The following is a 22,277-nucleotide window of genomic DNA, read 5'->3' as shown; positions in this document are numbered from 1 at the left end:
CACTGGATCACCAGTGCCACCCTCTAGAGCAGGGGTGTCAAACTCAAATACACCGTGGGCCTAAATAAAAAAATCGGGACAAGTCCAGGGCCGGACTGGTTCAATGTTGTTTTGCAAAACTTATTGAAATGAACTTATTGAACCTGGAACTAATAAAGCTTAGGCTATTGCCTATAAAAACAACATTAAATATTAAATAAATAAAAAAATTAGTTGCATTTATTTCTTATTGCTTTATCTGGAGCTTTTCCAGAGTAATTTCTAATGAAAAAATTTTTCCACAGGCCAACACTTTGTGATTCACACTATACCTGAATAAAATCGGCATCAGCCATATCATACGCCATAGGCGCTTCAATTGCTGGGGCCAGCTTTAATAGTAATTAGATATTATTAGGGCAGCACGGTGGCCTAGTGGTTAGCACAACCGCCTCACGGCGCTGAGGTCCCAGGTTCGATCCCGGCTCTGGGTCACTGTCTGTGTGGAGTTTGCACGTTCTCCCCGTGTCTGCGTGGGTTTCGCCCCCACAACCCAAAAATGTGCAGAGTAGGTGGATTGGCCACGCTAAATTGCCCCTTAATTGGAAAAAATAATTGGCTAATCTAAATTTAAAAAAAAAAGTAATTAGATATTATCTCGCGGGCCTTGAGTTTGACATATATGCTCTAGAGGATAAGGAGCAACAGGATACTGACCACGATGCTGAGCCTGGCCTAGTCCAGCACTGCCACAGTAAAAAAAAAGATCGAGAATGAGCCTCAAGTGTTCCGTGGCACCCCAGTCGCTGCACCGCCCCCCCCCCCCCCCCCCCCCCCCCCAAACGATCCAATACACACACCAACAGCAGGACCAATGCCCCAGCTAGAACAGGAAAAGAGAAAAAAGAAACGCCTTTTGGGGGGGGGGGGGCACCCGATAACATATGCCACCTACTAGGGCCAGTTTAGCTCAGTGGGCTAGACAGCGGGTTTGTAGTGCAGAACAAGGCCAGCAGCGTGGGTTCAATTCCCGTACTGGCTTACCCGAACAGGCGCCGGAATGTGGAGACTAGGAGCTGTTCACAGTAACTTCATACTTCTGACAATAAAAGATTATAATTATTATTACTGCCAAAAGGATATTTAGACCAGCCTCGCAAAAGCTCCGACAGTGATTAAAACATCATGTGGAGATGCCGGCGTTGGACTGGGTGAGTACAGTAAGAAGTCTTACAACACCTGGTTAAAGTCCAACAGGTTTGTTTCAAACACTAGCTTTCGGAGCACTGCTCCTTCCTCGGGTGAATGAAGAGGAAGGAGCAGTGCTCCGAAAGCTAGTGTTTTAAACAAGCCTGTTGGACTTTAACCTGGTGTTGTAAGACTTCTTACAGTGGTTAGAACAGTCAAAGGGGGATCACATTAAGAAATGACCGACTTCTCTCCGAAAGGCGAGCCCAACAAACTCCAGTCCTCAACAGGTTCACACACACTGCATCTGGGTTTAGAAGAAACAAAAAGTGCAGTCCAAAATGAAAAAAAAAACTTTAGGTGTGGCCTTCCTTGAATGTATTGAGAACTAATCTGTCCCCGCCCCCTAGGATGTATCCGATAAAGAAATTGTACACAAATCCTAAAATCAATACTCTGCTGAACTTGATAAAATCCGGATAACCAAAAATGCAGGACATCACACCCGAAAATTCCCTGCAAACAAATAAATTGACAACAATGCCAGACAACAACAAGATTATCAGGGAGTAACTCCAGGAAAAATGAGGCAGTCATTAGGACAAAGAAAATAGACATTCAGGATAAAGCAGGATTTGAAACGGAGAGCACTCTTCAGGATCTTCCAAGGATTCCAATGGTCAGAACACGAACCTTATTACTTCCGACATGTGAACTCAACAAGTCCAGGTGGTCAATTACCTAGGCTCCAGCAGTGGCGCTTGGCCTGGCCGGTTCAGGCAACCCCAACCCGTCTCGACCGACATCAGGAACATGGCACACAGTAGGGGTTGGAAAGTCAACAAAACCCCAGGCATAGAACACGGGATTATCTGTGCTCCATCAAACTTAAACTGCGCAGTCTCCAGATCGAGACTCCCAAGATCGAGACTCCCAAGACATTAACCAGTTTACCACCTCACTGGATACACCATACAGAACCGGACTCCTCAACGGCTCCCTTACACCCAAATTCATCAAGATAGACAACAGGGCATGCAACGGGAACTCAACCATGCGGAGGCGGGCTTCAATGAGAGACTTTGCTCTCTCTGCCAAAATAACTTTCTTGTGTGCCGTCACTGTCCCAATAAAAACCCCTCGCAACTCTTGGAATTGGGCTTTAACATCCTGCATTGCAGGGCCAAGACCACCAGACGGATTAACTTCATCGCTAGCAGCCATCATCTGTCTGTGTGCACCATATTGCCAGGGCTGGAAATCTCAAAGGGAGTTACGCCACCAAAGACCAGGTCCCACCCTAACTCCCTCTAGCCACTACGAATCAGAATCCATGAGGAACAAAGCATGCTTTATGACTGAAAAAGTGCTGAAACATAGATCAACGTTTCAACTTACCTGCTTTACCTAGTGCCATATAAAGGGGACATGACTTCCTTACCTCTGACTCTGCAGTTCTGAACTGAAGGTTTCAGGAGCATGTTACCCTACATGCTTCTTACCTGGCCTGAGTCAGAAGTGTGGGCAAGAAAGGATCGGCTGAATTTCTAGTGAAGTAACTAAAAGTGGAAAGCAGTCCAACTCTGAATTGCTACTCTGCAGAAGTTCAGTTTTGTAATGTCACTGAATTTTCTTTAATGGGAGGGAATTTACCAGCCAAACATTTTTAAAATGCTGAGAGGCTTGGATGATATTGATGAAACAAGATACTTGACCAACTTCTACTGTATTAGGCAAAGCCTCAAACTTGAGATCAGACCCTTTTTTTTTCAACCTCAGGGTAATGGATATGCAGGTGGACTGCTATCTTGCTGTATTTGGTAATTCCTTCAAAAACAGCTGGTTAAATGTCTGGGGATGAAATTAAAGGTTACAAGGAAATGCAGGTGGAGATTACCAAATATCCTGTAGGAACAAGGTTTGACTTCACCTATTCCAAATTCCCAATTCAGTTCAGTTATCGGGAGATGTTGAACAGCACATGTATATGGATAAAAGTAGCGCAATAATGTTGATGCAGCCCCATTCCAGAGCTGTTGGATTGCACAACAGAAGGAAGTGCTCATGAATTAATAATCCAGATTTAAGTTTACATACTTGATTACCTTCCATGCATTGAGGGCAGGGATGGAGTGGGTGGGGTACTGAGGACTGGAGTGAATGGGGACTTTTTTTTGATAACCTCCCTTGATGTTGATTTGATTATTGTTTGTATCTGATCTTTTGGGGAGTGGGTTTGCTTAATTACTTTGTTTCATATTTTTGATACTCTTGGCTTCATCTACAAGACCCTGCTGGAATAGAAGCACTACTGTGAAGGTGATTTCCTGATGGACCAAGATGAGTTTTCGAATTTGTGAAAGATAATGATGTCTCTGGTCTGTTTCTCATTTTGCAATGCTAGTATCTGGCGGAAGATTGTGAAGATTTTAGACATCCATTTGTTTTTGACTTGACCATGAATTTTTATGACATCAGCACCATGTATTTTGCTTTAAGCACAATCATTTAAAATTTTTAAAATAAATTTGGGAGTACCCAATTCATTTTTTTTCTAATTAAGGGACAATTTAGTGTGGCCAATCCATCCACCCTGCACACCTTTGGATTGTGGGGTGAGACCCACGCAGACCCGGGGAGTATGTGCAAATTCCACACGGGCAGTGACCCAGGGCCGGGATCGAACCTGGGTCCTTGACGCCATGAGGCAGCAGTGATAACCACTGTGCCACCTTGCCAACCTCTTTAAGCATAACCATGATCATTGGATCAACAAAAATATTCTGGAGTACATTACCCACATAAATATGATAGCTATCTGTTCACCTTTCATGGCATTAAATTAAAGAAATCATGACATTTATTTTGATACCTATCACGTTTAAAGTGAGAAATGCTGCATAACTTCAAATGGGTTTTGCAATTTGCTTTGCTCTTGGTGTTCATAAATCTCCCATCTGATATTGCCTCATTTTGGCAGCTGTGATTGTTGTTCAATTGAAGGTTAACTATACAGGTTAAGTTTCATTGTAATGAAATGAAGGGTGATTGTCCATTGGTGGCAGACAAAGGCTGTAATTCAAAAATCTGCCGACAAGATTGCAATAGCTTTACAGCGGAATCATTGAAGTTGACATTACGAGGTGCATGTATTTTTGGCACCTGCACTGTGACCCAGTGACAGTCTGAAAATCATCTCAAAATTAAATACAAAAATCGTGCTTACAATGCATATCTCATGTTGGTCTGAATTTCATAGTCAGCAGCAAACATATGTTACTTGTCATTCATTACAATTTTAAATTTTTAAAATTTTTTCCCCACAGACCTTTCTGTGGGCTTTATTACTGGAACTTGCATTTATTAGAAAGCTGCGTTAGTGCAGCACATCAGACAGGGATTTGAGGCTGCAGAACAAGAAACAGTGACTCTTAACCGATCAGATTAGAGAATCCTGAACAAACTTTGCAGAGTCTAAACCAGGAATCGTAAGCTCGAATATTTAATAGAAAATTCTATTTTCATGGGATGTGCACATCACTAACAAGGACAACAATTTGCCATAAGGAAAGGAAATGAAAGGGAAAACAAGATAGAATTGAGTAGAAATAAGACAATGGTGAAGTTTAAAATGAATATTAAATTCAGTTTCTAAAAAATTAGCAACAATAACTAAAATATGAAAGAATGAGCCTCCACACTTATAAAAGTACATTTTCAGTGCCAATGTGGTTGTCTACTGTGATGATTAAAAAATCATTTACGCTTGGATGAACAAGCCTTAATACATTCTTGCATCTTTAGAAAGTTTTACCAGTCCTAATTCATGCATAACATATAAATGAATGCAGCATCTCTTGCGGTGCCAGCGCACGAAAGCCTGTCAGGAAGCAGGATAACTCTGACATCAGATTTCTGTGATTAATTGTGAATGAACAGAAGCTAGAAGTTGTTTTCCAATTTACTCCTTTAATAATGGTCAGTGCTGTTAACTTCACCGTTATTTTAAGGCAAAATCAAAACCTTGGAAGGGTGAGTTGTTATTCAGCCGATGACTTACATTTTACAACTTCCTCGACTAAATCACAAATTTCTAATTGATGTTGGGTTTTCATTAGGTTGTCAGTTAATAATGGGGGCTGAAGTATTCCCTCTGACATGAAGTACTACATTTGAACAGGATGTTATTGGGTTTATCTGTATTTAATACCTTTGTTTGAATCAGAATGATGACATTTACACAAAAAAACTTCTTTTCACCTTCACGCTACGCATTCTTTTGTCGAAACTTGACAACGTTTTGCATGTTTCTGGACTTTTGGTAGAATTTTTCTTTTGGGCTGCCGAGGGACTGTTTATAATGTAGGTAAAGATTTTTTAGTTTAGAATTTCGCGTGGTATAATTTTCACAAGAGTAAATCTAGCATTTGTTTTACATAGAAGGAGCATTATGCAGTTTGCAGATTGATGATGATCCTGGACCAGATCCACAAATGTTTGGCAGGATTTGGTAATGGGCCAGTAACGTTTTGTTTAATGCAGGCAAAGTTTCAGATTCAAGAAGCTTCGTAAGAGAATAAAGCCGCAAGATTTCACTAGTTTTGAACAAACAAAAATAAACATTCTACAAGGTCAGAAAGGTAAAACAATTTACAATATTTATCTTGTACTCTACCATTCAGGGTAAATATGAGGTACATATTAATTGGCAAATTGATAGTCGACCATACTGCACAAAAAATGACAGAGGGCGACCAGGGCAGATTCCTCGGTATTCTCAACAACCCACCAAGATCAGACATCATTAAACATCAGTCAGTGAGTCTCATTGAAATTCTGGGTGTGATCTACTGGCCACATTGAGCTCGAATGGGAGCGCGATGCGGCTAGTAGATGATGGGAGAGGCCACCCCGGGCTTCCTGACAGCCAGTAAGCGTCGCAAAATCTGCCCAGTTCTCGCGAGATGTCGTGATCAGGCGCGGGATCCTTTGTGGGCAGAATCAAGCTTCTCATGCCTAAGTAGGTTTAAAACCCACTTGGACGTGTTGACCTGGGATCTATTGGGCTCTCGGCATTTACCAGCTTCCTGGCATTACCGGCCCACCCAGGGAAACCTCAGCGAGGTGCGTCAGTACTGGTCCACACAAACGTGGACCAGGCGGAACAGCATCCGGAGGTCTTCCAGGCCATTGGAAGGTGGCCCTCTGGCCCTCCCCCTATAATATGGCACATTGGCACTGCCAGCCTGGCACTGCCAAGATGCCCAAGTGGCACAACCAAGCTGGCAGGAGCACTGCCAGGGTGCCATGGCCACGGGGCAAGATCTGAGGTGGGCCATGCCCATTAAAGAGGGTGGAGGGGATTGGGGTGTGTAGGGTGGATATGAAGGGGAGGGCAGTGAAGGGTGGGGGTCCTGGAAGAGGGGAGGTGCCTGAAAGAGTGAGTGGAAAGGCCTGAAAAGGGGGGCCCTCAGCGACCCCATGGCGGGCCATGTGTGTAGGGTGTAATGTTGCCCATGTGTGCAGGGTGTAACATTGCCCATGTGTGCAGGGTGTAACGTTGCCCATGTGTGCAGGGTGTAACGTTGCCCATGTGTGCAGGGTGTAACGTTGCCCATGTGTGCAGGGTGTAACGTTGCCCATGTGTGCAGGGTGTAACGTTGCCCATGTGTGCAGGGTGTAACGTTGCCCATGTGTGCAGGGTGTAACGTTGCCCATGTGTGCAGGGTGTAACGTTGCCCATGTGTGCAGGGTGTAACGTTGCCCATGTGTGCAGGGTGTAACGTTGCCCATGTGTGCAGGGTGTAACGTTGCCCATGTGTGCAGGGTGTAACGTTGCCCATGTGTGCAGGGTGTAACGTTGCCCATGTGTGCAGGGTGTAACGTTGCCCATGTGTGCAGGGTGTAACGTTGCCCATGTGTGCAGGGTGTAACGTTGCCCATGTGTGCAGGGTGTAACGTTGCCCATGTGTGCAGGGTGTAACGTTGCCCATGTGTGCAGGGTGTAACGTTGCCCAACATTGCCCATGTGTGCAGGGTGTAACATTGCCCATGTGTGCAGGATGTAACGTTGCCCATGTGTGCAGGGTGTAACGTTGCCCATGTGTGCAGGGTGTAACGTTGCCCATGTGTGCAGGGTGTAACGTTGCCCATGTGTGCAGGGTGTAACGTTGCCCATGTGTGTAGCCCATGTGTGTAGGGTGCAATGTTGCCCGTGTGTGTAGGGTGCAATGTTGCCCGTGTGTGTAGGGTGCAATGTTGCCCATGTGTGTAGGGTGCAACGTTGCCCATGTGTGTAGGGTGTAACGTTGCCCATGTGTGTAGGGTGTGACATTGCCCATGTGTGCAGGGTGTGACATTGCCCATGTGTGCAGGGTGTGACATTGCCCATGTGTGTAGGAGGTAATGTTCATGTGTGTAGGGTATAACGTTGCCCATGTGTGTAGGGTATAACGTTGCCCATGTGTGTAGGGTGTAACGTTGCCCATGTGTGTAGCCCATGTGTGTAGGGTGCAACGTTGCCCATGTGTGTAGTGTGTAACGTTGCCCATGTGTGTAGGGTGCAACGTTGCCCATGGGTGGAGAGTGTGGGGGACCTTCAAGTCCACTTGGAGATATGGGAACCCTTTCAAAATGATTTCCCACTCCTGAGGAGCCAGTCTGGCCAGCGAGTTCAGCTCCCAGTGATGAAAATAATTCCAAGTGTGGGCTAGGCCGGTGAGAAACTCCCTCCAGCCCAAAAAAGTGAGTAAATGTGGTTAGATAGTGGTGGGGACTAGCCGACAGAGCCAGGGAGAAACTTCTCGCAAAATCTGCCAAAAATGATAATTAGAAACTTTTCAGTTAGATCCTCTATCTCTCTCATGAGGGATTCCAGTTTTCATGTTTGAAGATCCTGTTTTGCAAGTGTGTCGTTCCAGCTCAGGCGGCCTCAATGCCAGCCCTCTGTCATTGGATTTTAACCTTGATTCCTGAGACTCCTTTTCTCTGGACTCCAGAGTCTGCACTCCAGCCATAGGTGGACTTACAGTTTTGAGGACCCATGCTATCCATCTTTGCAGTGACCCCACGTCACACCTTACCTGCAGGTGATGTGATGCCCTGCCCCAATGACGTCTACCATTCTGACTCCAACCCACCCTCAGTTCACGCAATGCAAGGCATAGAAACCCAAAGTCACTGCTTAACAGACTGGCTGCTGTGGCGTTCATGACAACAGCAAACCTGTGCTAATACAGTACAGCAGACCAGTGCAGAACAGAATGAGCCAGAGAAGTCAGTGCAGGAGCAAATATGCCAATAAAATGGAATGTCCAGACCAAGTCTAATATAAGTGGCTTAGCTGGCAACTCTGCCAGGTTTCCATTTTTTATTGTCCAAAAGAGTAAGAAGAGCGTTTTTGATGGCCAGTAAAGAGCGATGGCTGGTACTCATTGATTATAACCGTCTGCATGTTACCACCAGCTATTATATCAGAACAGCACATGTTCTCTCTTGAAGAGCAGATGTTAGACTGGAAAACATGATGGAAGGATACTTTTTAGATTTTCTCGCTTCATCAATTAATTGCAATCCATGGCAACTTGGATGGCTTCTGTTCGGCATTTTCTCTCCAGAAAATCATCAATTGCATCATCGTAGGTAAAATCTTGTAAGGATGCATTCTCAAATGTCAGGATTGCTGAATTTTCAAATGTTCCTGACTCGTCGTACTTTGCAGATAATTTTTCACTCTTTTCATTACAGAGAAAGAGTGTTCATTAGAAGCATTTGTGACAGGTACTGTTAAAAATATCTTCAGAATGGCTTCCACTTTTGGAAAGGTTGCCTGAAAACCATCATGTATGAGTCTGTACAAATCAGCTGGTGCTCTCAAAGCGCGGAGCTCATCATTATCGATTTTAAAATAATTGTTTCACTTCATCTACAATAAGATTTTGTGTCCATGTCCTCCTCGTAGAATTCAGTTAATCTCTTACTTCAGTGGCTCTTGATATTCTCATCCAAACTTTTGTTGAAAAGCATGCAAAATAATTCAAGTTTTTCTTCAGAGATTCACTTCTACTCTGCAAATGCACCATTATTCTGTAACAAATAACACTGACATTATCAACAATGGTCATCTTTTTCCGTTGTAATTTCATTGTTTCTAGTTTCATCAAAAATTAACTTCCTGTGTCTTGCATGCATCTCGCCATCAGAGGAGCCTATATTTTTTGATAGTGCTGGTGCCTCTGCTTGGTGAATGGCTCCCACGTTCTGTGGAAGCTGTTGTCTGACCCTCGGATGGCGAATTTAATTTTCTCTATTTGGAGAGATTCTGAGAGGGCGGACAGCCAGTCTGCAGCTTTGGATGGTGCTGCTGACCGCCAGCCGAACAGGATTCTACAGCGGGCGATCAGGGAGGCAAAGCCAAGGGCGTCCGCCCTCCTCCCCAGAAATAAATCTGGCTGGTCTGAAACCCTGAAGACCACCACTTTCGGGCATGGCTCCACCCTCACCCCCACCACTTTGGACATTGCCTCGAAGAAGGCTGTCCAGTACTCCACAAGTCTGGGGCAGGACCAGAACATGTGGGCGTAGTTGGCCGGGCCTCCTTGGCACCATTCACATCTATCCTCTACCTCCAGGAAGAACCTACTCATATGGGTTCTTGTTAAGTGGGCTCTCTGTACCACTTTTAGTTGCGTCAGGCTGAGCCTTGTGCACGTGGAGGTGGAGTTGACCCTATGCAGTGCTTCGCTCCAGAGTCCCCACCCTATCTCGATCCCCAGGTCCTCCTCCCATTTCCTTTTTCTTGGGTCCAGTATGGTGTCTGCCCCTTCTACCAGCCGGTTGTACATGTCGCTCCAGTTTCCCCTCTCTAATATGCTTGCCTCCAGTAGCTCTTCCAGTAATGTCTGCCGTGGCGGTTGTGGGTATGTCCTTGTCTCCTTTCGTAGGAAGTTTCTGAGCTGCAGGTACCTTAGCTCGTTCCCCCTGGCCAGCTGGAGTTTCTCTGTCAGTTCGTCCAGTGTCGCAACCCTGCCGTCGGTGTATAGGTCCCTAACTGTCAGTGTCCCTCCGTCCTGCTCCCACCTTTTGAAGGTGGCGTCAGTCAGTGCTGGTGTGAACCTATGGTTGTTACAGATGGGAGCTTTGTCTGACATTTTGGTCAGGCCAAATTGCTGCAGTAGCTGGTTCCAGGACAGCCTATCACCACAGGGCTGCTGGATTGTTTATTGGGTGGGGATGGGAGTGCCGCCGTGGCGAGGGCCCGGAGTGAGGTCCCCTTACAGGAAGCCTCCTCCACGCGCTCCCACTCGGTTTCTGGCTCCTTGATCCATCCCCTTACTCGCTCGGCCATCACCGCCCAATGGTAGAATTGTAGGTTTGGGAGGGCTAGCTGCCCCTGGATTTTGTTTTTTGTTAGACCTTCTTTGGGATCCTAGCATTCTTCCCCCCCCCCCTCCTTTTGTCTACTGCTTGGAAAAAGGCCTTGGGGATGTAGATCGGGATGACTCTGAATAGTAAGAGGTACCTGGGCAGTACATTCATTTTGATCGTCTGGACTCTCCCCGCAAGGGAAAGTGGAAGTGTTTTCCATCTTTGCAGGTCCTTTTTTACTTCTTCTGTCAGACTGGTGAGGTTCCAATTGTGGATCCCTTTCCAGTCGCGGGCTATTTGGATCCCCAGGTAGCGGAATTTGTGTTGGGCTTGTTTAAACGGCAGTCCCATTAGTGCTGCCCCCCCCCCCCCCCCCCCCCCCCCCCCCTTGTGGTTGTACCGGGAAGATCTCGCTTTTGCTCTTGCGTTTGTAGCCCGAGAAGGCGGCAAACTCTTTCAGGAGCGCGATGATCCCGTCCATGCTGCTTTGTGGGTCCGCAATGTAGAGGAGCTGGTCATCTGCATTGAGTGAGACTCTGTGCTCTCTGCCTCCCCTTTGGATCCCCCTCCAGCTTTTTGCCGCTCTGAGAGCAATTGCTAATGGCTCGATCGCTGGAGCGAACAGCAGCGGGGACAGTGGGCATCCTTGTCTGGTGCCCCTGTGCAGCTGGAAGTATCGGGAGTTGGTGTCGTTTGTCTGCACGCTTGCTATGGGAGTGCTGTATAGGCGTTTTACCCAGGAATCCTGTTCCAAGCCCGAACTGCTCCAGTAACTCTGAGGTATTTCCTTTCGAATCTGTCGAAGGCCTTCTCTGTGTCTAGGGAGACGATCACCTCTGATGTTCTCTCCTCGGAGGGGGACATTATCACGTTCAGCAGGCACCTGATGTTGGAGGTAAGCTGTCTACTTTTGACAAAGCCCGTCTGGTCTTCTGCGACCACCTATGGCGCGCAGTCTCCTAACCTTTTGGCTAGGATCTTGGCCAGTATTTTGGCATCTGCGTTCAGCAGTGAGATGAGCCTGTATGACCCACATTCCGTTGGGTCTTTATCTTTCTTGGGTATCAGCGAGATTGAGGCCTGTGCTAGCGTGGGTGGCAGTGTGCCCTTAGCCAGCGAGTCTGTGAACATCTCCCGCAGGTGTGGGGCCAGTGCTGTCGCAACTTTTTTGTAGAAGTCCTCCGGGAATCCGTCCGATCTCGGTGCATTCCCTGACTGCGTGGAGCTTATGCTGTCCATGATCTCTCCCAGTGCTAGTGGTGCTTCCAGGCCCTGTTTTCTGCCCTCCCCCACGACTGGTATGTCCAGTTCATCAAGGAACCGTTTCATCCCGGACTCCCCCACTGGGGGCTCTGAGGTGTACAGCCCTTGGTAAAAGGCCCTAAAGGCTTTGTTGATCTTTTCTGGCTCTGTTTGTAATGCGCCTCTAGTATCCCTGATTTGCGCAATTTCTCTGGTGGCTGCCTGCTTTCTCAGCTGGTGTGCAAGCAGGCGGCTGGCTTTGTCTCCGTGTTCGTATAGGGTCCCACGTGCTTGGCGGAGTTGAAGCACTGCTTTCCTGGTGGAGAGCAGATCAAAGTTCCTTTTGTAACTCTTTCCTCCCCTCCAGGAGCTCTACGGTCGGGGCCTCGGAGTATTACGGTCTACCTCCAGTATGGAGTCAACCAGCTGCTGCCTAGTCGCCCTTTCCTCCCTATCTCTTCGCGCTTTGAAAGCGATGATTTCCCCTCTTATTACGGACTTTAGCGCTTCCCAGAACGTGGAGGGCGAAACCTCCTCGTTCTGATTGCTCTCCGTGTATTCTGCTATGGCCAGCGATATCTTTTCATTGAAGGCCGTGTCAGCTAGTAAGGCAATGTCCAACCTCCATGTGGGGCGTTGGGCCCTGCCTGTCTCCAGCCTCACATCCATGTAGTATGGAGCGTGCCCCCCATGATTAGCGGGTGCGTCACTACATCCGGGATTTCTGTCATGGTCTTCTTGATGAAGATCGGGTCGTCCTAGTTCGGCGTGTACACGTTAACTAGTACTACCGGTGCCCCATCCAGGGTCCCGCTGACCATGGCCCCCCCCCCCCCCCCCCCCCCCCCCGGTCCGCAACCGTCTTTGTCGCCGTAAACATCGTCCATTTGCTGACCAGTATTGCCACCCCCCTGGCCCTCGTCCCATAGCAGGAATGGTAGGTCTGTCCCACCCAGCCCTTTCTTACCCGCAGTCGGTCCTGCTCTCTCAGGTGTGTCTCTTGAAGGAAGATTATGTCTGCCTTCATGTTTCTTAGGTGGTTGAGGACTCTGGATCTTTTCACTGGGCCATTGAGTCCTCTTGCGTTCCAGGTGACTATCCTGGTGGGGGGCTTCTGTCCCCTTGCTCCTGTGGGATTAACCATATTCATCTGGTGGACGTGCCCCTGCCCTGCGGGGTTTCCCTTTGTTAGGGGGCCGTCCTGGATGGTCGCTGTCACTGCTCTCCATGTGGTCAGGCCCCTGCGCTCTGGGGCTTCCCTCCATCCAGGCCCCCCCCCCCCCCCAGACCCTCCCACACCTGTTGACTAGTCCCACCCGTCCTCTGCTTGGAGCCCCCCCCCCCCCCCCCCCCCCCCCCCCCCCCCCCCCGCCCTACCCTGCGCTCCCCCTGTTCGCTCACCCTTTTCCGCCACTCTCATACCCTTGAGCTGGGCCTGGTTTCCCAGCTACGTGCGCTTTCCATGTTGGGGGCGGGGTAAACTGGCATTGCCTCTCTTCTCTCCCCCCCCCCCCCCCCCCCCCCCCCCCCCCCCCCGTAGGCATGTTGTTGCCCCTTACCAGGGGCTCCGTGTTTCTACCCTCGCTGTTTGTTTTCCAGCCCATGTTCTTCGATTAATTTGTTTGCGTCGGCAGGAGATGTGAAGAAATACTCTCTTTCTTGGTATGTGACCCAGAGTTTAGCTGGGTATAGAATAACAAATCGCACCTTGTTCCTGTGAAGGGCTGCTTTTGCCCTATTGAATTTGGCCCGTCTCCTGGCAAGGTCTGCCCCAATGTCCTCGTACACTCTAATGAGGTGCCCTTCCCATCTGCAGGTTCTGTTTTGCCTGGCCCAGCGCAGGATTGTTTCCCTGTCTTTGTGGCAGTGCAGTTTGGCTATAACTGCCCTCGGGTGTTCCCCCGCCCTGGGTTTCGGGCGCAGCGACCGATGCGCTCTGTCCATTTCTGGTGGGTTGGGGAAAGTTTCCCTCCCCACTAAGTTGCCCAGCATCTCGGCCATGTAGACTGTGGGGTTTCTACCCTCAATCCCCTCTGGTAGGCCCACTATCCTGACATTTTGTCGTCTTGAGCGGTTTTCCTGGTCGTCCACCCTGCCCTTCAGGCTCCCCTGCGTTCTGCCCAGTCTCGCCACCACATTCTCCAGGGCCGTGATCCAGTCGCTCATGTCGGTCGCAGCTTTCTCCAGCTCCTTAATGGTCGCCTTTTGGATTTCCAGCTTCTTCTCCTGGGCTTCCGGTTTCTTCTCTGTTCTGCCCATGGCGAGCTGCACCTCCACCAGGGCCTTGGCCATGCTGTCTGTACTGCGGCCTCTATGTCTGCTCTGGCCTCTGCCTTGTTTTCCTGCTGGTGTTCGCTCAGCGCCTCGGAAAGACTGCCTTCCAGCCCTCCTCTGGCCTAGGGGGAGAAAGCTCCTGTCTGCCCAGTTCTTTTAGTTGCGGTGAGGCTTCCATTCCACCGCTTCGTGCGCCTATTAGCTTGTCTGAGTGGGCTCGTGTATTGCCCCGTTTGCTCTTGGTGCCCTTTCTCCCTCTGCTTTGGCTCCCTTCTGGCATTTTTTCCCCTTCCCCCTTTCCCCTTTATTCCCTCCTTCCCCTCTTTTTCCCTCCCCCCTCTTCTGAGGAGACTCTTTCCAGGTAAGTTTGGTTTTCTTTTTTGAGAAGCGTGGACGGAGAGAGGGAGTGTCCTGTCCCTTTAACAGTTTTCTTTTTCTAAGTCTTTCTTCTCCGGTCGCTTCCTGGTCCCGGGCCCCCTGCTCCTCCCGCGTACCTTTCCATCCTCCGGCTCGGCTCCCTGCGGCCTCCTCTCCTTCTCCCCAGGGGCGGGCTCTCCCCACGTGCCTCTCCTGCTGCTCGCTCCGTTCCCGAGCGCCTGGGTTTCCGGCGCCCCTACGCCTCGGGGTCCGGGTCGCTCCTCTTCCTTCGCTCCCGCCATACGGGGGCCCAGTCGGCCTGGCTCGCGCAACCGGGCGCGCGTTCTACGTGGGGGGGAAACGGGACGCGACTATGTGGCCCCCCCCGGGAGCTCCTCTGTATGTGGCTGGTCCCCTCCACCGCCGGAAGTCCTCTCCACAAATTCTTTTGACAGTCAAATGTTTCTGCTCCAAATGCAATTGTAATATATTCAGCTGATGCATAGAAACCAAAAATCAGGTAAACAGGTTTTGAACAGCTGCCTCCCTCACACAATTCAACTGCTGCATTGCAGATTAAATTCAATGAGTGACTGGAACATGGGATAAATAATGCACAGAGGTTTGCTTTGGTCAGTCTTGCATGTAGACCGAATATTTTCCTGTTATATTTGCGGCATTATCGAAGCTCAGCCTGCGACTATTTTTGATGTCCAGACCTTCACAGCGCCAGGGTCCCAGGTTCGATTCCCCGCTGGGTCACTGTCTGTGTGGAGTCTGCACGTCCTCACCGTGTCTGCATGGGTTTCCTCCAGGTTCTCCGGTTTCCTCCCACAGTCCAAAGATGTGCAGGTTAGGTGGCTTGGCCATGATAAATTGCCCTTGGGTGGAAGTGAGGGCTTAAGTGGGTCGGTGCAGACTCGATGGGCCGAATGGCCCCCTTCTGCACTATATGTTCTATGTTCTAAATTTGAAATGATATCCAAAACTGTTGACTCTCGGCACTCAGAATTTCTGGACAAATGGGAGCACGGTGGCGCAGTGGGTTATCCCTGATGCCTCATGGCGCCGAGATCCCAGGTTCGATCCCGACTCTGGGCCACTGTCCGTGCGGTGTTTGCACATTCTCCCCGTGTTTGCGTGGGTTTCTCCCCCACAACCCAAAGTGCTGGCTAGGTGGATTGGACTCCCTAAATTGCCCCTTAATTGGGAAAAAAGAATGAATTGGGTACCCTAAATTTATTTTTAAAAAAAAGAATTTCTGGACAAAACAAAGAATTCGCTCAAAACCTTCACCATAATTGGTTGCATATCTTAAAAGTTAATGTTAATTTGTCCACATGACTCACATATGGTATTGTGTCAACTATTATGGGATAATATTTGGCATCTTTGACTTCATTAATCAATTTGTTTCTTAGCCGCTCTGCCATTATAGTGAAATCATCATAGTTTCTGTGCCTTTAAAAAGCTGGTCTTCCCTAAACCACAATATTGATACTTTTCAAATGCTCTTTGAAAAGCTCATCAAATTCATTGAGTTCACAATTGAAACCCATAACGCGAAACTTTTTATGGCGATGTGAACTTTCTTTAGCTAAGGTCATGCTGACTCTTGTGCATGTCTGAACGATTGCATTGTCATGCCAACTAAAATGTTTGATAACTTGTCAACGTGTAACACTTGTGGGGTGGCACGGTGACACAGTGGTTAGCACTGCTGCCTCGCGCCGCAGAGGATCCAGAACAAGAACAAAGAAAATTACAACACAGGAACAGGCCCTTCGGCCCTCCCAGCCTGCGCCGATCCAGATCCTTTATCTAAACCTGTTGCCTATTTTCCAAGGTCTACTTCTCTCTGCTCCCCACCCGTTCATATATCTGTCCAGATGCATCTTAAATGATGCTATCGTACCCGCCTCTACCACCTCCGCTGGCAAAGCATTCCAGGCACCCACCACCCTCTGCGTAAAAATCTTTCCACGCACATCTCCCTTAAACTTTTCCCCTCTCACCTTGAAATCGTGACCCCTTGTAATTGACACCCCCACTCTTGGAAAAAGCTTGTTGCTATCCACCCTGTCCATACCTCTCATAATTTTGTAGACCTCAATCAGGTCTCCCCTGAACCTCCGTCTTTCCAATGAAAACAATCCTAATCTGCTTGACCTTTCTTCATAGCTAGCACCCTCCATACCAGGCAATATCCTGGTGAACCTCCTCTGCACCCTCTCTAAAGCATCCACATCCTTCTGGTAATGTGGCGACCAGAACTGCACGCAGTATTTTAAATGTGGCCTAACCAAAGTCCTATACAACTGTAACATGACCTGCTGACTCTTGTACTCAATACCCCGTCCGATGAAAGCAAGCATGCTGTATGCGTTCTTGACCATTCTATCGACCTGCATTGCCACCTTCAGGGTACAATGGACCTGAACTCCCAGATCTCTCTGTACATCAATTTTCCGCAGGACTCTTCCATTGACCATATAGTCCGCTCTTGAATTAGATCTTCCAAAATGCATTACCTCGCATTTGCCTGGATTGAACTCCATCTGCCATTTCTCTGGCCAAATTTCTAATCTGTCTACATTTTGCTGTATTCTCTGACAGTCCACCTCGCTATCTGCAACTCCACCAATCTTAGTATCATCTGCAAACTTGCTCATCAGACCACTTATACCTTCGTCCAGATCATTTATATACATCACAAACAACAGTGGCCCGAGCACGGATCCCTGTGGAACACCACTAGTCACCTTTCTTCATTTTGAGACACTCCCTTCCACCACTACTCTCTGTCTCCTGTTGCCCAGCCAGTTCTTTATCCATCTAGCTAGTACACCCTGAACCCCATACGACTTCACTTTTTCCATCAACCTGCCATGGGAAACTTTATCAAATGCTTTACTGAAGTCCATGTATATGACATCTACAGCCCTTCCCTCATCAATTAACTTTGTCATTTCCTCAAAGAATACTATTAGGTTTGTAACACATGACCTTCCCTGCACAAAACCATGCTGCCCATCACTGATAAGTCTATTTTCTTCCAAATGTGAATAGATCCTATCCCTCAGTATCTTCTCTGACAGTTTGCCTACCACTGACGTCAAGTTCACAGGTCTATAATTCCCTGGATTATCCCTGCTACCCTTCTTAAACAAAGGGACAACATTAGCAATTCTCCAATTCTCCGGGACCTCACCCGTGCTCAAGGATGCTGCAAAAATATCTGTTAAGGCCCCAGCTATTTCGTCCCTCGCTTCCCTCAAAAACCTGGGATAGATCCCATCCGGTCCTGAGGACTTGTCCACCTTAATGCCTTTTAGAATACCCAAAACTGCCCCCTTCCTTATGCCGACATGACCTAGAGTATTTAAATATCCATCCCTAGCCTCAACATCCGTCATGTCCCTCTCCTTGGTGAATACCGATGCAAAGTACTCATTAAGAATTTCACTCATTTCCTCTGACTCCATGCATAAATTCCCTCTTTTGTCTTTGAGTGGGCCAATCCTTTCTCCAGTTACCCTCTTGCTCCTTATATACGAATAAAAGGCTTTGGGATTTTCCTTAACCCTGTTAGCCAAAGATATTTCATGACCCCTTTAAGCCCTCTTTATTGCGCGTTTGAGATTTGCCCTACTTTCCCGATATTCCTCCAAAACTTCATCAGTTTTGAGTCGCCTCGATCTTATGTATGCCTCCTTTTTCATCTTAGCTAGTCTCACAATTCCACCCGTCATCCATGGTTCCCTAATCTTGCCATTTCTGTCTCTCATTTTCACAGGAACATGTCTGTCCTGCACTCTAATCAACCTTTCCTTAAAAGACTCCCACATTTCAAATGTGGATTTACCCTTAAACAGCTGCTCCCAATCCACATTCCCAAGTTCCTGCCGAATTTTGTTATAGTTGGCCTTTCCCCAATTTAGCACTCTTCCTTTAGGACCACTCTCGTCTTTGTCCATGAGTATTCTAAAACTTATGGAATTGTGATCGCTATTCCCAAAGTAATCGCCGACTGAAACATCAACCACCTGGCCGGGATCATTCCCCAATACCAGGTCCAGTATGGCCCATTCCTGAGTTGGACTATTTACATACTGCTCTAAAAAACTCTCCTGGATGCTCCTTACAAATTCTGCTCCATCTACGCCTCCAACACTACAAGAGTCCCATTCAATGTTGGGGAAGTTAAAATCTCCCATCACAACCACCCTGTGCTCCTACATTGTTCTATCTAACCCAGGTTTGATCCCGGCCCCGGGGCACTGTCCCTGTGGAGTTTGCACATTCTCCCTGTGTCTGCGTGAGTCTTACCCCACAACCCAAAGATGTGCAGTGTAGGTGGATTGACCCTCTAAATTGCCCCTTAATTGGGGGAAAAAAAAGAATTGGGCACTTTAAATTTAGAAAAAAAGGGTGTAGCACTTGCACGGAAGTGGAACGTCGAATTTATTTTGCTCAATGTTTAATTTATTTTCCATGAAATTTAACTACTTTAGCAGGAACATTGATTTACAACAACTGAAAAGTCAAATTGATTATTGGATGAATAACTGCAGATCTTGGGAATCAGATTCCTTGTTTTTATTCCTTTACTTTTCCATGAAATTTAGTACTCTTTATTACAAGCCGCTATGTATGACATCCCACCACAATCTAGTTTCAGTTGCCACAAACTTATTTCACATGGAACCTTTCCAGCCTTCAGGGAGTATCCTTTATCCTGTCGGACTGGAAAGTTTTGGAATACTCGTCGGAGAGGTGAAGGACATGTCTGCAAACCCATTTCACCACCAGTACCGCTTCATATTTTCATCAGCTTTATATGCATGCAGTATTTATGTCAGATAGCTGCATTAATCGAGTAATGTTTTCTGCCTTTGAAATGCAGTCTCCAGCTGCAGCTGAATGGCATATACATCTTGATAGAAAATTCTGTTTCTTCACCTTCAAATTCATCCCAATTGTTTTTCATGAAGAACCCTGCTATTGTTGATGGTCTTGATAAGCTTGGAGGTGTTTTAAAATTAATCATGGAAACTGAGGGTGGGATTTTCCTCCTCCCCCCTCTGCAGTGTGTTCTGCAATGCCAGTGTCTGGTGGTGGGATCTTGTCCTCGCGTTGTCAATGAGGTTTCCTGTTGAACACACCCCTCGCCACTGTGAAACTCATGGTAGGGGCGTGCCATGTGGTAGGCCTGCAAGATCCCACCAGCGTGAGCGGCCTAAAAGTCCCACCCCAAATCTTTTGAGGGTGTTGTTCCCGATAGTTGGGAATCCCTCAATATTTCAATTGTGAATAAAATTAGTTTTTCTTTCATTTTATTTTGCTTCTTCAATATCTACACTTGGGGCATTTTTCTTTTGATTTACTATACATGTCATTCATCAATAACATTACAACAGGCAGGTGTTTTTCTACACACCAGATACCTAGACTAATGCCATTCTCTTGCTTGCTCACTTTGTCAAGCAACCATTCAATTATCTGTTAAAGCAATTTTTGGATTCTGCTTCAACACCAATTCCAAATTTTAGCACACTCTAATTTAAAAAAAAAGAACTTGGACTTTGAAGTTTCAATACGACTGTAATGATCCATTTGCTTGTTTTATTAGGTACCTCCTCTCCAGACATGGAACCCACCTTTGGGGGAGGGCTGCTGGATATGGTAAAAGGTGGAGCTGGGCGACTTTTCAGCAACTTGAAAGATAACCTGAAAGACACCTCCTCAAAGGTGATACAGTCTGTAGCCAGGTAAGCTGCTGGGGAATAAACTACAGTGGGAATGCAAGTAGTCTCTTGTGTTCTTCTCCACTCACTATATATTTGTCAAAGTTACATTTATAACACAAGCCAGTTCTTACAGGAAAGTGCTTGAAGATGTATCCATTCCATTTTCTAATACCTGTACTATTTCAAACAGTTTCAAATTCCTAGGGGTGCACATCTCCAAAAATCTGTCCTGGTCCACCCACGTCGACGCTACCACCAAGATAGCACAACAGCGCCTATACTTCCTCAGGAAACTAAGGAAATTCGGCATGTCCACATTAACCCTTACCAACTTTTACAGATGCACCATAGAAAGCATCCTATCTGGCTGCATCACAGCCAGGTATGGCAACTGCTCGGCCCAGAACCGCAAGAAACTTCAGAGAGTCGTGAACACAACCCAGTCCATCGCACAAACCTGCCTCCCATCCATTGACTCCTTTTACACCTCCCGCTGCTTGGGGAAAGCGGACAGCATAATCAAAGACCCCTCCCACCCGGCTTACTCACTCTTCCAACTTCGTCCATCGGGCAGGAGATACAACACTCTGCGAACACGCATGAACAGACTCAAAAACAGCTTCTTTCCCTGCTGTTACCAGACTCCTAAATGACCCTCTTGTGGACTGACCTCATTACCACTACACCCTGTATGCTTCATCCGATGCCGGTGCTGATGTAGTTACATTGTATACCTTGTGTTTCCCTATTATGTATTTTTTTTTTCCCCTTTTCTTCCCATGTACTGAATGATCTGTTGAGTTGCTCGCAGAAAAATACTTTTCACTGTACCTCGGTACACGTGACAATAATCCAATCCAATCCAATATATGGGTTTTTATGATCTCCTGTAAGTGAACTTTGTGACCTCTGCCATCCAGAGTACATCATTTTTTTGCTCAATACCCAGCTTAACAATAGTGTGACCTCGGAATAAGGAACCAGCTACTGGAGTATATCACATGCGACCACATGAACCTCTTTTCTTTAGAAACAGACTGAATTTATACTCCTGGGAGAATGCTTCTTAAGCTCTGAACAAACAAATCTACACAAAACAGTGAATTGTCAACAGCAATCCAGGAATTTCCCTACTCTATATAAATGCAATGGATGCCAATCATTTCTCTTTAACCATTGACTTTAAATTAACTTCTTTTGATGTTGAACAGGCAACTGTTTAGAAAAGGGTGAACTTGCCTTGTTTGTCTTACGTAAAACATTAAGCATTTAGTTCTCTGGCTGCTGGCTGAAGAACTGACACTTGCTGTGGACTCACAACTTACCGCAGACATTACTAAACACCATTGACGTTATGTAGAAATATAAAATATATGATTGCATCTTTCATTGTTATATTGGATCATTATGTATCTTTTTATACTCAATAGTAAAGAATTTTGACTAATGACTAATTAAATAGTTAAATCAAATAACCCACTTCTGGCTTTAGAAATATGGACACGTGGCACTTCTTTTAAAAAAAATATTTTTCTTGCTATTTTCCAGTTTCTACAGACTAATAGCCCAAGTAGACCTGGTATTTACAAATAAAGTTGTTTCTTACTTAAAGGTTTTTTACATGGTCCTCCCCCTCCCTTTCCTCTGTTGGTAGATTAGTTTCCCTCTTAGTGTTGACTCTTGCCCTAGGCGTCACAAACTGCGTTCTGCTTCTTTCTGTTGCGGTTTTTAGTTGTTGTCATCATTGGTCAAGGATGGGGGGGGGGGTCTACCCTCCGGCTACCCCGCCCCTCCGCCTTCCTAGTCGCTGTTGGCCTTGAACAGACCGATGAATTCCCCCACGCTTTGTGGAAGCCATCGCCTGACTCACGGAAGGTGTATTTAATCTTCTCCAAGTGAAGAAATTTCGACAGGTCTGCCAACCAGTATGCAGGTGTGGGAGGTGCTGCTGATCACCAGCCGAGCACGATTCTCTGACGTGCGATTAAGGAAGTGAGATCCAGGGTGTTGGCCCTCTTCCCCATGTGTTGTCTGGCTGGTCCGACTCCCTGAAGACTGCCACTCTTGGGCACGGTTCCACCCTCACCCCCACAATCTTGGACATCGCCTCAAAGAAGGCTG

The 22,277-nt window shown here is 47.1% G+C and overlaps 1 protein-coding gene across 6 annotated transcripts in view; it reads left to right on the top strand.

Moving 5' to 3' along the window:
• Positions 1-22,277, top strand: part of dnajc6 (DnaJ (Hsp40) homolog, subfamily C, member 6) — a 210,302-nt gene that overhangs the window by 68,229 nt on the left and 119,796 nt on the right. For all 6 annotated transcript variants that reach the window (XM_038794472.1, XM_038794471.1, XM_038794473.1 and 3 more), the window contains one exon: positions 20,039-20,177. In XM_038794472.1, coding sequence (XP_038650400.1) covers positions 20,039-20,177 — 139 coding nt within the window. The remainder of the gene's footprint in view (positions 1-20,038; positions 20,178-22,277) is intronic.

The sequence above is a fragment of the Scyliorhinus canicula genome, chromosome 4, assembly GCF_902713615.1.
Source record: "Scyliorhinus canicula chromosome 4, sScyCan1.1, whole genome shotgun sequence".
In the NCBI taxonomy this organism is placed as follows: Eukaryota; Metazoa; Chordata; class Chondrichthyes; order Carcharhiniformes; family Scyliorhinidae; genus Scyliorhinus; species Scyliorhinus canicula.
The sequence above is the reverse complement of the archived record's forward strand: the minus strand, read 5'-3'. Positions and strand labels throughout refer to the sequence as shown.